Consider the following 18,087-nt stretch of genomic DNA (forward strand, 5'->3'; position numbering starts at 1 on the left):
TGTTCCTTGGGTCAACGTGCTGAGGAGGGTTTGGTTGGGGCATGAGGGTGCTTCAGTGTGGGGCTAGCTGGCAGGCAGGCCCCGTACTGAAGCACTCTCATGACCCAGCCAGCCAAGACAGTGTCTACATGTGTGCTGCTGTGGAGTAAAAACTCTGCAGCAGGATAGTACTTGTAAATACTATAAATACAAGTGCTATCCTGCTGTGGAGTTAATCAATCTACTCTGGCCTATTAAGGATGCACATGTAGACGTGTAGCATTTACAGTGCAGCAACTGTGCAGTAAACATCTTGTGTAAATTAACCCACAGGAAAGGATTTTTCCAGGTTCTCACAAATAGTAAGAGATTTCTTCATCAAAAAGGCGCAAGAAGTCTTTATAGACCTTTAAGAGATGGGGAAAAAACACATTGCAAGTGTCACACTTGGTTGACTGAACATGCAGTTAATGGGAGTGTGATTGTTCAGTGTTTTACTGTAATACATATATTGAAATGTGAGAAGGAAGCATTGTGCACTACTGTGAAAATCTGCACACACCAGCCCTGAGTCACCACCCAAGACTTAATTTTCAGGATCTTTCTCAAGAATCATTACAGGATATATTTGTGCTTTATTCATGAAATATTTGGCTAGCTTCCAAATAACATGAGTTGTGTTAAAGTAACTTCTCAGGTAAAAAAAAAAAAAAATTCAGACAGTAACTACCATTAAGTATTTTTTATTGTGCAGACTGTAGTGTTTATGGTACATGCAGAATAAAAAAAAAAGTGTCTGTTATATCTGTAAGCACATAACAGCAATGTAAATATCTTGAATCAGCAATGTATTTCTATTAGGGGCTGATAAATTTAAGTGAACAGACATCTTTCAGGATACAAATTTTTTTTTCTCAAAGTGATTTTCCTCACATAAAGATAAACTATTTATTGTTTATAATATTGCTTGCTTTTAATATTGAAAAAAATACTAGTACACTCTCTATGTACATAGAAAAACATAAAACTTTATCCATACCAGTGTCTGTTTTAAATGCAAACAAAAGTCATTAATAGGTTTGCAATGTATGTGCCCACCCCCCCCCCCCCAAAAAAAAAGCAGCAGATGCATCCTCTAAAACAACTTTAAATGTATTTATGGCAGAAATAGAATTGAAGGCACTCCTGATTCATATAAAGCAACATGATAAAACAGCATCAGCACAAGAAAAATGTCAGGTGTACAAGGCAGTTTTATGTGGATTTTAAAACCCAATCTTGCACCCATAAACATCAAAGGGTGTTTTGTCATTAACACCAAGAACAGGTTCAGGCCCTAAATTTCCCAGGTTGGGCTTAGAAGAAAGCTAATTCCAGCTAAATTAACCTCACAGCTATTTTTAAAAGCTTCATGCAAACCTTATGATGATATTCTCTGAACACAGTAATATTATTGTGAGGGCAAAGACACCTGCAGGTCACAGCATAAAAAACATGTTGCAAAAATGCTTTATTTTCTAGGGCTCACACTCTGCAACATTTGAGTTTCACACAATACCCTCCATTAAGACTTCCCAATGGCTGCAGCTAAGCTAAAAGAATAGAACACAATATATAGTTCCTAAACCATCTCTTGTGAGGGATTAGTTTGGACTCAGCGATGCATGAATTCTCCTGAAAATAATCTGTGAGTTAACGGCATGCTGACCTCAGTTGATATGAAGGTTTTGAAAGCTGGCTTCTCTCAGAGACAGCTCATAGTTGGCATGGCACACCTTGATTTTATTTTTAACTCAGGATTGGCTCAGGCCTTATAAAACTGATTTGATAATGAACACTGCAAAAAGAGGACTTTGTGATAAGCTTGTCAGGAAAACATTTTCATAGGAATCATTTCTAGCTTTCTTCTTTAGTTTGCTTCTGTAATCACAGTGAAGACCAACAAACAGCTGGCAGAAAACTTTCAAAAAGATAATGACATGGGAATGCACTAACTAGCTTTCTATGGACATTCAGCATTTAGATGTGGAAAGCTTTTATGTGTCAAAGTCTCTGACCTGATATGGTGTTAGCTTTTTCAGGACATATATTAATTAGTTTATATCTATGTGTTCATACTAGGCCATATCTGACCATTACAGTAAATGGCTGTAGTCAACTGATAATACAATTGAAAAAGAACATTCTTTTAAAACCTGCCAACTTTCATGTTCTTTCTGCTTCAGTAGCTTTATACTCTTTAGCCACAATAAAATGAGTGGCATTATAGTGTTGGAAAGCATTTTAGCAGTTCTTTACTATATCATTGTGAATGTATCTTACAAGGAATGAATGGAGGGATAAAAAACCCCCAACAACAGCACATCAATCTGTTTATTGAATAGTCAGCAAAATGACATGCAACTGGAATGGGAGAGTAGCAATTTAAGATTACTTTGAAAAATGAGACTAAAAAAGATAAAAACAAATCCAGTAGGGATAAATAGTAGTAATGGATGGTGAATAAGTGATTCTCTGCTCTGGGCCAGGTTATTCACCATTTGTTACTGTAGATCAATTAGGGAGCCTTGAAACTGGCACCAAAAAACTCCCTAGAAAACAAAAATCCCTCTCCATACTGACAGCTTGCCTTGAAGTGTCACTTATATTTCTTTCCGTACTGTTGCTTGAATTGAGCTAAATATTTTGCCGATGGCCTCAAATAGTGGGTCGCAGAAAGTGTGGATGCAGATAGAATAGACCCGGCTAATGCACTGGATCTCAATCAGGTAGCTCCTTATACAAGGCACCACTGCCCAGATGTGCAGGAATGACAAAATGGCAAAGTAAATACCCCAAATGAGAGCCATAGGAATGCCAAAGATTGCTGCCAGTAAGCGATAAAACCAGTATTTTGTCACAGTGAAGGTGGTGAAGCTAGCTTTCCAGATCCCGTCAAAACTGTGTGTTCCCTCCGGTTCGGCAATCACATCTTCAAAATCAATCTGCAGGAAAAGAAGAACACAAAAGCTAATTAGACAGACCTTCACAGCTGATCACAATATGTGGATTCCAAATTCTGTGCCCATTAAAAGTTACCTACTTACTCTGGCTCTAATTTAACAAAGCACTTAAACGTGTTAACACTGTGCATGTACGTCCAATTGACTACAGTGAAATTTACACACATGCTTAAGTTATGAATGCACTTAAAGTGATTAACTAAACAAGGAAGGGACTACTCATGTTGTTAAAGTTAAGGACATACTTAAAGCAATTTGCTGAATTAGGACCTTCAAATATCTTTCAATTGCATGGAAAAGGCTTGCAAGCTTTGTAAACTCAGGATACTACAAATATAACATAAAGTGAGCCTCCTCTAACTGAAGCTAGAGAATCTGTTTCTCTAGCTGAACAGGTAAGCATGGTAATAAACAGGGATGTGGGCTTTCCGTTTGTCACGGAAAAGTGCAGATTTCCTCTGTTTAAGGAGAAAAATGCGGATTTTCCTCTTGTTGAGGAGAAAAACATGGATTTTCTCTTTTAAAGGAGAAAAACTAGGGGTACACCAATGGAGATTCTTGGGGCCAATACTGATAGCTGATTTTTAAGAAGGCATATTGCCCAATACCGATCCAATACAGCATGGAGAGCTGCGCCGCTGGTAATTCTGTTGTGGTGGAAGGGGAGGGGGGAGGAAAAGGGGGTGGGGGGACAGATCAAGCCCCCCATGGTGAGGGAAGGTATGGGGTTGGGGCAGGGGCTGGGGCAGGCACTGCCCAGCCAGGTTAGGGCACAGGACAGAGCCGTGGCTCATCTGGGGGGTGTGGGGAGAGTGGGCTGGTTCCCAGTTCTGCGCGTACCCTGGGAGGGCATGGGGGGAGTGCCCCCCTGGATCTGCATGGGGCAGCTGCTGCTACAGGCTGGGTCTGAGTCTGGGGCTGCGCTGGGCTCTTCCTGGCCGGGGGGAAAGGAGTGGGGCTGGGCCAGGCTGCATTCAGAGCCCACAGCAGCGGCACTGGGAGTGGGCCTGCAGGGGGCGGCTGCAGCCACCCCAAAATTTGCTGCAGCCCCCCCAACCCTCCCTCCCAGCTGCCTGCTCCTGGCACAGCCCCCACTAGGAAGAGTCTGGCATAGCCCCAGCCCACAGTGGCATCCTGCCTTGCCATATGCAGATCCGGAGGCACTTGCCTCCCCCCCTCCGCATCCTCCCTGGGTGTGTGCAATGGCAGGAGCTGCCCCCCTTTCCCATGCCCCCCCAGATGAGTAATGGCTCCATCCCATGCCTACCTCACCCTGGCTAGACAGCACCTGCTCCAGCCCCTGCCCCAGCCCTATTCCCTCCTGCACCATGGGGGCCTTGATCTGTCCCCCCATGGCCCTTCCCTCCTCCCTCCTCTTCCAGCACACTAGACTAACCAGCTGCATGTGGCTCTCTAAGCTACTGAGCTGTGCTCCTCACTGCCTATGTGCTGACCTGCAGCTGCATGCATGCATGACCCATTTATTGGCCACATTATCGGCCAGGTCAAGCCAATTTCCAATGCAGCCAATTTTCTTTTTATCAGTGCCTATGTGATATTGGGCCAATGTATTGGTGCACCTCTAAGAAAAACATGTGAAATGGGTTTCCCCTTGCAGGCATGCAGAGTTCCAGCCTGCAAGGGGCTGGGTGAAGTGGGAATAGGGCAGTCAGGCATGGGGTAGGATGTGCATGTACACATGCATATAGGCAGTGTGGAGAGCAGCTCATTGCAGGTAAGTCTGGTGGGGGGGAATTAAGTCCCCCAGAGTGAGGGGGAGAGAGAGAGGGAATTGGGGCAGGGCTAGGGGTGCTGCCCAACTGGGGCAGTGTGTGGGGCTTGGGTTGGAAATGTGTGGCTGCAGGGTCAAGGCAGGGAGTAGGACACAGCCGTGGACAGTTTATCTGGGGATATGGCGGGGGGGAAGGGGGGTTGACTCCCTTCTGCTGCATGCACTTTTGGGGAAGCATGGGGGGGCATGTGCCCTCCAGATTTGTGTGTGGGGTGGGTGCAGGCTGCCTGCTATGGGCTCAGAGCTCCACACCCTGCTGCCCTCCCCTGGGGGCAGGACCTGGTGCAGGGGTGGTGGTGCAGTTGTGCACTCCACTCTTGCCAGGTGGGTAGGGGGTGCCTTGCCATGGCAGCACAGGGCTCCCGGTGATGGCTCTAAGCTTCCCTGCCCAGCTCTGCCCTGCTGTGCCAGTTCCTACCCACTGGGCCACAAAGGGCCCTGCAGGGTGGGCAGCTAGGCAGCAAGCCCCACGCCCACAGCTGCCAGCTTGCATCCACCCCCGCCATAGACTTGACTTCAGCCATGCCAACTGTGGGGGTGGGGGAGCCAGGCTCTGTGGTCTGCTCTGGCTGCAGCAGCTGTCACCTCCCACAGGTGGCAGCCAGGGCTTGGGCGCTGCAGACCCAGGTCCCTGCCCCACAGCTCTGGCAACTGGAGGCCGCCTCTGGTGGGGCTGGGAGGGGAAGTAGGGGGCTGTGGGTAGTGAGAGGCGCCAGCAAGGGTAGGGGGGCTGTGGGTTGGGGAGTGATAAGCACTGGCAGGTCCAGGGAGCTGTGGCTTGGGAGTAAGGGACACCAGCAGGGCTGGGGGGATAAGGGGCTGTGGGTGGAGAGTGAGGGGTGCTAGCAGGGCTGGGGGAGGGGAGGGCTGGAGGTCAGGAGCAAGGAGAACTGGCAGGGCCAGGGGTGCTGTGACTTGGGTGTGAGGGGCAATTGCATGGGCAGGGTACCAGCATATCAGGACTGCTCAGCACTATAACGTAGGAGTGGGGGTAGTCGCAGCTGAACCCCACATCTTGATGAGTATAGGGGGCAGGGGGAGGTCTGATTTTTTTTCTATGATAAACCAAAATTAAATGCCAATATATATGGGTATTTAGAATGTATTTTATTATAATGATTGAGGAACTGTTGAAATTTGCAATTGCTTTTAAATTCTAAACATATCAATAAAAGATTGTGTTCAACTGATACCTATTTATATATTGGTGTTTCATTTTAACTGCAGAAAAACATGGATTTTATCAGACAATTAAGTTTCTAAATGGAGAAAACCAGGATCCCTGGTGATTAAAGCACAGAGGGCAGGGGGTCTTTGTAATAGCTGATCTTTGAACATTTAGGGCTTTATAGGTGGTTACTAGAATCCTACATTCATTTAACAGTTAATTGACAGCTAGTGGGTAAGGTGGAGCACAGAGGCAATATGCTGTCACAAGACTGTTCCACTCAAAAGGTAAGAAACCACATTTGACATTATCACAAACTTCCAAGTGGCCTTTTGACTGTCCCTCAATACAGTGTATTACAACAGGGCAACCCTAAAATGGCAAATGCATGGATGGCAAGAGTGAGAAAAGGTATAAGTTATCAGTTATCTGAGGATCATTTTTTTCTGAGAATAGGGAGCACAGGAATCTACCCAGGAGACAGACTGTAAATTGCTGTGATCCCAAATTTATGCGAGTGATTCTCAATCAGGGAGCCACAGGACCCTGGAGTGTCTTGCGGTCCTTTCAAGGGTGTCAGGCAATGCTAGCATTGTTAGGTGCGCAAACATGTTCCACAAGATAAATCCAGGAATAGGAATTTAAAGTTTTAAATACATTCTGACTTGTTGTGGTCTTTGAGTTTTCTGCAACAGAAGAATTTGTTGCAGAGAACTTTTCTGTAGTCAAAAACTGAATGAAAGCTAAGAGCTGACACCTTCTGAGGGTGCCTTGAGTCTAAAAAGGTTGAGAACCACTATTTTAGATGTGTTCAGCTGAGCTACTAACCACAGCCTGCACAAATTCCACAACACGTTTCTCTTCTCAACAAGCATCACTTTCATCTTATTCAAATTAAACCTAAGATATATTTCATATTACAGGCCAGCTCTTTTGAAAACTCCTTCTGATGGCATAAAGGACTGGATCATCCCTTGAAGCAGCAAGGAACTGGTTCTGTCTGGGCTTGTTAAAAAGGAGACCTAGAACTGACTATGACTGTCCCTTTTTTAAGCATTTGGAGTGCTACAGGCTATCACCTTTTTTCAAAGCGTGAAGGACATTGGATTGTGGTAGCATCAGGGCCTCCATTGCCCAGCAAACTTACTGGGCAATCTAAAGAAATATATGTTGCTAGGTAAAGTGACTGCATTGATTTGTGCCATTTCATGAGACATGCACTCAATAAGAAATTCCATTTGGCTGAAGTTTCTAATATCACCTTTTAATACCGTTATTGAATTGTGACAGTTAATATATGAGGAAGATGCTTATTTAAATATACACTCTGGAACAAACATATATATATCATCTGAAAATTATATCTAATGCATCTGATAGTGCAGCTCTTTTGGAAAGTATTGGTGGAGTTAAACATAAGGATACTATTTACTTTATAGTTCTTTGTGCTGATGATGTTTATGGGATGACATTCTGCTACTGAGAGACACGACAAAGCTGATATATTAATATTTAGAAAAATATATTTTGCTACGTATTTCATCTATGCTATTACTAACCTGCACAAAAAGTAACCTGAGGAAGCACTGTACTACAGGATGCATATTTTACAGATCTCTGTTGAAATGCCAAAACATGCAGGAAGTTTTATTGTCAAAACATTTCCAATAGAAAATTAACAGAAACATGTTGAGACATAATAGTTCATCCCCACATCACAGAAACATGTGCTTGATATAACCCACAACACAGGATATTTGATGTAGCCAACATAACCAAACAGTGTAGGTACTGCAGGTCAACACAGGGAAAAGAAAATTGCAATAGTATTCCATTACAAGAACTTGAATACTCAGATGAGGAGAAAGACCAGGATGCTCACAAGACATGATCCTCAAGTTAAATTGGGACAGCTGCCATGTGTGAGGGTGAACAGCAGTGATTCTCATTCTGGATGCTGTGACATCCTGGGATACCTTGAGAGCCTTTCAAGGAAGCCATGAAGTGCCACACAATGTTAGCAGTGTTATATAGGTGAACATGATTAAAAAGGTAAACCCAGACATTTCGAATCTATAGTGTTAAAAGTATTCTGCCCTGTTGTGGTATTTCTGAATTCTTTGCAACAGAACAATTGCTCTATTATGTTTCTGTGGTCTAAAATAACTGAAAACTAAAAGCTGCATTTCTTGAGGGGTGCTTTGAGTCTATCCAAATGTGCCTCAAGTTGAGAACCATTAATTTAGAGAATGAGACCAAAAATGGTACTGAGAAACAGAGGTAACAGTCCTTTAGCATGGTATTTAATGGTCAACTCCTATACTTAGTAGCATTCTAGTATAATCTTACTCTGCATTATCCTTATCTTTACCTCTTCTGGAAATAAGTAAAAATAAAAAAACCCCTGTACATATTCTTTATGGATAAGCAAGAATAACTTGTTTTAACCTTCATATTTTCATGGAGGTCAGTTCTTTTTGCAACATTGGGGAAAAATCTGTCTTAAAAGTTTACAATTGTGTTTTCTAAAATTTTTCAGTGAAATCTCTGTAAACCAATAGTCTCCACTCAGCTCCAGACAAAAGCGTATGTACTTATTGTGAAGAAAAGGTGCTTTATCATCAACCTGTGATCTGGTTTTATTAACAGACAGGTGATTCCAAAACGATACTGCATAATCTATAGATTCATGGATTGTCTAGACACACATGTTGAATTCTTGCCCTATTGAAGTTAATGAGAATGACTGACTGATTTCCCAGGATTTTTTATTATGTGTACACATTTAATGGAGCTTCAGCTCTGTTTTTCCCTATAGAAGGTATGCAAAGCCAGGAATTTATAAGGAATTTGTACTTCAAAAATAATTACAAAAATATATTGGATTGTCATATGTCTCTTCTTCAGTAGAAACATTCACTGTAAAATAAGGTGTTTTTCTACCTCACATAAATGATTTTTTTCTGGTTTTAGCTCATAATGGAAAATAATTCCAAGTGAAATCAACATATAAAACTAATGAATTCTCACCAGTAAATTTCCAAGGTTACTCAAGTTCAACACCACTAGTGGGCAAAAACAGGACGTGGAAATCTTGGATTTTGCAACTAAAATAAATTAACATATATTTATTTATAAATGGCAAGAAGAACTTTTTAATTTGTGAGTGACATCAAATGAAATAATATAATCCATTTCTGCTTATTCCTATTGGGCGCATCTATGTGAGACACTATGCCACTGTAGTGATGAACTACATCATTGTAGTGCATTGGTACAGTGACGTAGCTGCTAAAAATAACTGTGTGCCAACTTTTAGTACTTCTTAAAGCAAATACTAAATGACAGTGCAGTAACAACCGCACCTTGGGGGGCTCGTGTAGATGTACCCATTGAGAATGTATTATGTTTGAAAAGTATGGACTTTGGGATTTTTTATATACAATGCAAAATACTTTTATAAGTGGTATTGCTCCATAAAATAATGTTATGAGTTTGTATGTATGCTGCCAACTTGCAACCAAAATCTAGCAAAAAACATTAAGAAAAATGATCTGCGCTGGAAGTGTTGTGACACTGGTTGGCCAACCTGGATCATCAAGTGCTTTCACATTTGGTCCATTTAGGGCTACATTACAGGAGAAAAATGTATATGTGTATAAAGGAAAAAAACCTCCGAAACATGATTTCTCACTCTGATAGAGTCTAGATATCTAATTTCTATTATATAAAGAAAACTTGGAGTTCAATAATCTATATACTGGAGTTTAATTCTAAAACATGCACACTGATTTTCCATAGCCAAACTTTTGAGCTTTTGAGTAGAAAATATGTGTGAATCTATGAAACGTATTAGGCCTGTGCAAAGCAGTAAGTATTTGCTTCAGATTCGGCTGATTTGGAGGGACAGTGATTCAATTTGCTGATGTGAATCACTGTCCCAATTCAATTTGGCTGATTTTGGATTCAGAGATTTGGTGCCAATTCAGAGATTTGGCCATAGAGTTGGCCATAGAGTGTAATGGGGAATCACTAAAATACCGATAACGTCATTTATTTGCAGATTTGGATGAAAACAGCAGGGATGGTAGCCCCTCCTGAGGGCTTGAAGCAAGCCTTCCAAGTTCCAAGGAGATAGGTGCAGGGGTTTCTGTGAAAGTGCACATCAAACTGTTGAAAGCAAAACTCATATCACTTGTATGTGTTAAGGCAGAGCAGGGTGAATACAGCAGGGATGGTAGCCCCTCCTGCAGGCATGTGGCCTGCCAGGTTTCAGGCAGAGTGGTACAGGGGTTTCTGTAAAAGTGCACCTTGAGGTTCTGAAAGCAAATAAAAAAAGCAAATGGGTATGGAGTGAGGAGGGTGGCACTCACTGTCTGCAGCAGCCGGAGGTTCACCTTCAGGAACACCAGCTGCTCCACCAAACCAGGATCCAAGGAGATGTGGTGGGGTGTAACAACATCACCAGCAATGCTGAACATCCACTTGCTTGGAACACCGGTTGGTGGACAGGACAGGTGTTCCTGGGCAACTGTGGCCAGATCCTGCCACATCTAGCTGTGGGTTGCCTAATAGGCCAAGTGGCTATTACAGTGCAGTACAGTAATTAGGCCAAGTGGCCTAATAGCCCAAGTGCAGTACAGTGGCTCCACATCTTCAGTGATAGGTAGCCACTGAGGCCTCTATGCTATCTGCCTGATGGTGGGGTCTGGTGCCTCTGGACCCCAACATTGAAGCCATGCCCTTGGTCCGCATTGGCAACAGCTGTGGTAGAGGAGATTGGCTCATGGGTGGAGTGCTGGCACAGGGAAGTAGATCCCCCTCTTCTATGTCCCTCTGCCTCTGCCCTTCTGCCTCCCTGGCTGTGTTCACCAGTACTTCCATCCAGTGATTGAGGATTTTGCTACTGCAGACACTCCCCTTCACCCTCGGGTTAAACATGCCTGCCAGCACCTGGACCGTACGGGGACCACAAAGGATCCAGCTGTTTTTTGATGCCTTCCTTCAGCTGTTTTACCAGTGCCTATACCTCTGGTGAAAGTGGCTTGCCCCAGCCAGGATTCCCCTGGAACTTCTCCATTTCATTCTCAAGCTACAGGGATCACCTGGTGCTGAGGCTTCCAGTGGCCTTGAGGGAATGGCTTAAGGACCACCAAGATCTAGGAGATGGTATCCCACACTGTTTTGTTAAGGAGGCTGCTGATCCCAATCTCCCCGAACAAGGCTTGCTCAACCAGCCTTTCCAGCATCAGGTATGTGAAGTTCTACCAAGTCTCCACATCCTGCATGATTTTGGGCCGTGGGATGCTCAGATCTACCTGTTTGTCCCGCAGCATCTTGCCCCTCCTTGATGCTCCGGTGAAAGCCCACCACCTTCCTGCATTTCAAAATGAGTTGGCTGGTAGTGATGGTGCCATCACCAAGAGCCCTGTCCACCTCCAGGGCATCCCTGACTATGAGGTGGAACGTGTGTGTCACAAAGCAGATGTCAACAAAGTTGGCATCACGCACTGCCTCGACCATATTGGCCCCATTGTCAGTGATCATGAACCTATGGGTGAGCTCACCCTGCCCAACAAGCCACCCCTGTACCATGCAGTTCATGGTCAGTCATCATGATCTCCCTTTCCGTGTGGGACTTATCCATTACCTCCACTTGAAGGAAAGCCAACTGACACCCTGACTGATTGCACCAGTGCTCTGAGAGGGAGAGGGAGGGATGATCTCCACCCCAGCTGCTCCAGATGTCCGAGGTGAAGTGCAAGGCTACCTGCTGACCTGCCCTGCACAGCCCTGCCCTCCAGTACTCCCTGCATGCCTCATACAGGGAAGACACCATCATCCTGCTAAAGGTGGTGTGTGTGGGCACTTGGTAGGATGGGGCCATGAGTGCCATGAGCTGCCTGAACCCTGGACAGCCAACAAAGGAGGAAAGCTGGCCATCCAGAGCAAGCATGCCCCTGGTGCTCTGGGTGACCTCACTCACCTTGGGAACATGCCTCCCTCTGTCTCCACCTTTTCCCCACTGGGCCAGGGTAGCCTGCCTCTGCTTTTTGGGGATGAGGGATTTGAGAAAATTATCCAGGAGCACATCTGTGAGGGACCAGCAGAGGAGTGTATGCTTAGGGGCAACCAACATGGGTTCATCAGTCAGGTACTATCAGACCAACCTGGTGGCCTTCTATGATCAGGTCACTAAATCCTTGGACACAGGAGTCACGCTGGACATAGTCTTTCTGGACTTCAGAAATGCCTTCAACACTGTCTCTCACCCCATTGTCATTAAAAAATTAGGCGACTGTGGTGTTGATCCCTACACGGTCAGATGGGTTGCCAATTGGCTAGAGGGCCATACCTAGAGAGTAGTGGTGGACAGGTCTTTTTCGACCCGGAAGGATGTGGGCAGTGGGGTTCCGCAGGGCTCAGTCCTGCACCGTTCAACATCTTTATCAGTGACCTGGCCGAGGGGGTAAATAGCACCTTGTTCAAATTTGCAGATGACACTAAGATGTGGGGGTAGGTGGGCATGCTAAAGGGGAGGGACAAGCTGCAATCAGATCTGGACAGGCTACAGAGGTGGGTGGATAAGAATAGGATGGATTTCACCACTGAGAAGTGCAAGGTACTGCACCTGGGGAGGAAGAACCAGCAGCACACCTACAGGCTGGGGAACTCCCCTCTAGCCAGCACAGAGGCAGAAAAAGATCTTGGAGTCATTATTGACTCAAAGATGTCAAAGATGAATATGGGCGGCCAATGTGGAGATGCAGTCAGAAAGGCTAACCGCACCTTGTCATGCATCCACAGAGGTGATCCTGCCCCTCTATGTGACCTTGGTCAGGTTGCAGCTGGAGTACTGCATCCAGTTCTGGGCACTGCACTTCAGGAGGGATGTGGACAACATCGAGAGGGTCCAGAGGAGGGCCACTCGCTTGATCAGGGGGCAGGAGGGCAGGTCCTATGAGGATAGGTTACGGGATCTGAACATTTTCAGCCTCCACAAGAGGAGGCTGAGAGGGGATCTGGTGGCTGTCTATAAACTGGCCAAGGGAGACCAGCAGGCAATGGGAGAATCCCTGTTCCCCTGAGCACTACCGGGAGTAACAAAGAACAATGGCCATAAGCTGACAGAGCAGATTCAGGCTGGATATCAGGAGGCACTACTTCATAGTTAGGATGGCTAGGATCTAGAACCAACTTCCAAGGGAAGTTGTCCTTGCTTCTACACTGGGGGTCTTCAAGAAGAGGCTTGATAGACACCTTGCCGCAGTTGTCTGACCCCAGCATTCTTTCCTGCCTGTGGCAGGGGGTTGGACTTGATGATCTGCTCAGTCCCTTCTGACCCTACTAACTATGAAACTATGAAACTTAAGTGTTTCACGTCCTTGACCCGGCTGATCTGCCTTCGGCAGTGCTGGCAAGTACCATACCTGGGATCATCTGAAAATGATCCCACACTACCGTACCCACCCGCTTCTGAGTTGAAGGTGGGGATCCTGCCTTATCCCACTCCTCACCAGGCAGAGGCACAACAACAGGAGGAGCTGAGCCATTTGCCCCGACAACCTCCTTCTAAGTGCCTTCCAGAGAAGGAGACCTGCCTGTAGGAGAACTTTGAGGGGTGTGGAGCACAAACTTGGATTCCTCCTCCCTCCCCAGAATTTCCTTCACTATGGCCCTTAGCTCCTCTTCTTCCAGATCCAGCTCCTCCTTTGGCACTGGAAGGCTCACACTGGGAACTGAAATTGGGGTAGAGAATGTCATGCTGCTGCTGGTTAGTGGTGTTAGCGGTGGTGGTGCAGGGGCAGGCACTGCGACCACTTCCTTGCTCCCACTGGCAGCAGAAGACTCATTGCTGCCAGGAAAAAGGGGACGTCTATGTCTGGGGCAGGGGGAACTTGTAGCTCTCCCTCCCCTGACAGAAGACCTGGCAACTGCCTTTCCTGCGTGCTTCATAATGTTTGGTGTGCTGCAAAACGTGTGTGTGTGTGTGTGAGATATATGTTGTGCTTGCCTGCACAGTGATGACACTCTGTTAGGGAAAACACAGAGTTCTTTTGGTGGGGGGAAAGAATCAAGACAGACTAACAAGAACAAATAAGAGGATTTGTGGGGAAGAATAAGTTGAAAGGAATGGAGAGGGATAACAACAGGGACTGTAGGCAAGGGTAAGTAGGAAAAGATTGGATACAATTTACAAGAAGAGAGACTAGCTAGCAAAAGACTAAGCCTTTCAGATGCTGCTGCTCCAAGAGAGAGACAGCCCACAGAAGGCACAGATCACTTCAGACACAGCTTTATATGTTGTTTCTACGTCCCTCCCCCAGAGCACTGTGATTGGAAGGGAACTCAGAGAAAAATCAGTCACTGGCTAGCTACAGCTGTCAATATCAGAGCAGTCTTTCCCTTCCCCCCCTTAGCCTTTTCATATATGGAAGATCACCCCATCCCCCTCCCTCTTCTCAGTTTCTGTTTGCTGCAAGTCTTCCAAATCTTCAAATCTCTCTGAATTGATTTGCAAGCTTCCGATTCAATTTGGACCTTTTAATGGGTCTCCCAATTTGATTCAGATTAATAGATTTGGCCACTGAATTAGGCTGAACCTCCTCCGAATCAAATCCACTACCAAAGCTTCGCGCAGCCCTAATGTGTAATACTTTATCGCTACATGTGAAAAAAAAAGGCTAGCCACTGCAGAAATATCTTTTTGAAGATAAGTTACTGATTATCATAGCCATTTCCTAAACCATACAGCTATGTGCATAAAACCTGTCATCAGTTTTCAATTTTGCATCAAATAACTGAACACATGTTGTTGGTGAGACAACATTTCTTTATTTATTCAGCACTATAAAGTTGTTTGCTTTTCAGTGAGTCAGATTACTTCTCAAATTTGTTCACATTTTTACATTAAGGACTTTCAGAATCATGTGTAAAATTTTCTGATTTTTTTAAATGAATGGCAGGAATGGGCCTGTACTGTTTATCATTCTTAAAGGAGAATTATTTTTAAACTGGCTCAAAGAGGAAGCATTAAATCTTACTGGGAAAATGACTTTGGGTTCCACAAACCCTTTGAGGCTGCATCTTTATTATAGCCATGCATGACCTATTTGGCATACAGAAAAAAACAACTATGGATGGAATTCTACTGCCCTTCACCTAAATGGCTGTTTTTTGCCTGCATAAGTGGTGTTTAGGGCACTTAGGCACTTAATACAAGTTTATTACCCCTGCCCTGTAGATTGACTGTGCACAATGGGCTACACATTACCCCAGTACACATGTGATTATGTACACGAGCTCATTGTAGATGCATAAGTCATGACAATACAGCTGAACAAAAGCGAACAAAAACCTGTAACAAATGGGCATTACATATGGTACAGATGTTTACACCTTAGCCCCAATGGATGTTAGACAGTGAAGGCATACAGCCTGTTTACACATTAACTATAACTGGTTAGGGCACTCAGGAAGCAGAAAAGCTATATTCTAGGCCACCCTCTCCCAGAGGCTGTTTGGACTTGTATCTCTCCCACCTTCTATCATAGCACTTGCCTTTTTCTTTGGATTAAACCAGCAATTCTAAGAAGGAGACACTGTTGTGTGGGCAACTCAGTATCTCCATATACATTGTCTAGGCTTTTGCACCCTGGAGAGGTCATTCCAGCTTTTTTTTATCTTTCAAGCACGGATTATGTTCAGTGACCTGATGTCTCACTTAGCACAATTCTATTGTCTTGTGAGACAGATACCTACTCTACTATTACAGCTCTTGAAGTACCAGGCCACAGGTTAGGGTCTTCTCCAGTGCCCTTTTTAAAGTTGGGCCCCTGGCTAGCCAAGAAAGAGAGCTACATGGAGCAAAGATATGTGGCTCACTGAGATGGACAGGAGCAGGCTCTAGGTTCTCGCCTGAAGCCTTGCATCTAGTGGCATAGAAACTTACATTACACCACCCTGCATCCATTGAGTGCATTCCAATGAATGTGCGCATACAGTTTGAGGCACCTCAAAGCAATCTGAAGTGCTGCAAACCTAATACAACATATGTGCAAAGTGTTTGCTGCACTACTAATTTGCAGCACGACCAATTTCTTTTTTTTTTTTTTTACACTGGAAGATCCCAGTGTCAAAAAAAATGATGCTGAAAAAAGTGGCACAGTGCACGTGGCAGCAGCGTGCACTACCAGAAAAGGAGCTTGGCCAGCCAGACCCACACTCTGGCTGCTGGCCACACTCCGAGTGCCCAAATCACTGTTACTGCTGCCCCAGGCAGCCCCGAGGACTCCACCCAAGTCAATTTGCCCAGGATCAAAGTGAATGTGCAGAGGCGTGTCCAGGAACAAATAGCAGTGATGCAAATATGTACCACTGCTATTTGTCCCATGGGAAACATGCATCCTTGCACATGTGCACTCTTTGGGATGTGCACATTTTATCTATCACTATCAAATGCAAGGTGCGATGACTCAGTTTCAAAAGGAATGCTGGAGACAGGTCTGGGTAATGCCTGGTATGGTGGTTAAAGCAGTGTGCTGGCAAGTTGAAGAGATGTAGATTCAAACTCTCTTTAGATAAAGGGGTCTTACAATTTCTGCTACCCAGGTACATTCCCTAAGCTCTTGGGGCTAAAAAATAGGAGGGTCCTCTTCCTTCTGTCCCCAAGACTTAAACTCAGGAATTTACATACAAACCCAGCCAATACATAACTTGCTGCTCATGTACAGTCTTCATGCACACACTTCTGTGTCCACACAAAAGTCACAGAATAAAAAATTATGTGCAAATGCTGAAAAGGCCTCTTACATGCCTGGAAAACTGGCATTTAGATACACAAAGGTCAACAGAATCCCACTCTATGTTTATAATGTAATTCATGGGTTTGTTAAAATAATCAGATTAGCTCATGTGTTCAGATTTCTTTTAAAAGAATGTATTACATGGGTGAACTATATATTTCAGATTGGACTGCAAAGTCACTTAATTGCTTTTCAGCTGGAAAAGTAACAGCTGATGACTATGGCCATGGTAGACGAGCAAGCACATGTCCGCTGCAGCATCTCAAAGCAGTTTGAGAAGCCACAAAAGGTACACAGGGATTGAAAATGCTCCCCATGCTGCATATTTTCAGTGCAAAGTCTAAATTTGATACTGGGAAATCCTTGTATAAAAAAACAGCAGGCTTGAAAAAAGTGGCACAGACAGCTGGAGGCTGGGTCCTCCAGAGATACACTCTAGCACATGCTAGAGCACCTCTGTGCCTGCTGCCATGTGTCCTTGCTGCTCCAGCACACTGCCTCACTGCGACACTGCATCCCTGCCCCATGCCCACACAGCTGCTAGAACATGCAGCCCCAGCCTGAGGGGACTCCTGGTCCCAGGAACCCAGGGATGAGACAGGCTGGGCGTAGGGATGGAAGTGGCAGCAGGGGTCTGTGTGTGTGAGAGAGAGAGAGCTGGGGGTTGGGGATGTGGGAGTTTTCTGGGTTGGAGAGGCCACCAGAGCCGGACTTAGAGGCTCCCTGCCCCCCTAGACAAGTCTGTGCAGGGGGAGCCTGGCCTGGAATGGAAGGGGCTTGCTCAGCCTAGTCCCCAAGCCCCAGTTACGGCATGGGGATTGCTGGGACCTGGGCACAGGTGCAGGGAGCAGAACAGCAAGGGCTGGCACTGCTGAGAGCCACAAAGCAGCAGGTCAGACAACTGCAGCTGGACCCACATCCTGGTGCTGGGATACAGCTGGTGCCAGGAGGGAGCTAGTGGTGGCAGGCAGGGGTTACAGATCAGGAGTGAGGGGCACTGGCAGGGCTGTGGGTTGGGAGTAAGGCACAAGGGCATGGGCATGGGAAGGGCACTGGCATCGCAGTGCTGCTCAGCGCCTCACATCCTGGTACTTAAGTTTAATTTGAATAAGATGAAGGGGCAGGGGCAACTCTAATTTTTCTATTATAAAAAAACCAAAAGCAAACACCGAAGTGTACAGATATTTAAAATTCATTTTATTATGACGATAGAGGCACTGCTAGGCTTCCAAATTGCTTTAAAATCATAAATATATCAATAAAACGTTGCCCAACTGATTCTCTTTCTATATATAGTGGTGTTTCATTTTAATTGCAGAAGAATACAGATTTTGGGTGTTT

At 45.1% G+C, this 18,087-nt stretch overlaps 1 protein-coding gene across 1 annotated transcript in view; it reads right to left on the reverse strand.

The window, feature by feature from the left end:
* Positions 1-706: 706 nt before the first annotated feature.
* Positions 707-18,087, reverse strand: part of CAV1 (caveolin 1) — a 40,942-nt gene continuing 23,561 nt past the window's right edge. Inside the window, exon 3 of the mRNA XM_090042237.1 lies at positions 707-2,963. Coding sequence (XP_089898363.1) covers positions 2,622-2,963 — 342 coding nt within the window. The 3' untranslated portion in view covers positions 707-2,621. The remainder of the gene's footprint in view (positions 2,964-18,087) is intronic.

The sequence above is a fragment of the Crocodylus siamensis genome, chromosome 4 (assembly GCF_052110815.1).
Source record: "Crocodylus siamensis isolate JL-2025a chromosome 4, ASM5211081v1, whole genome shotgun sequence".
NCBI lineage: Eukaryota > Metazoa > Chordata > Crocodylia > Crocodylidae > Crocodylus > Crocodylus siamensis.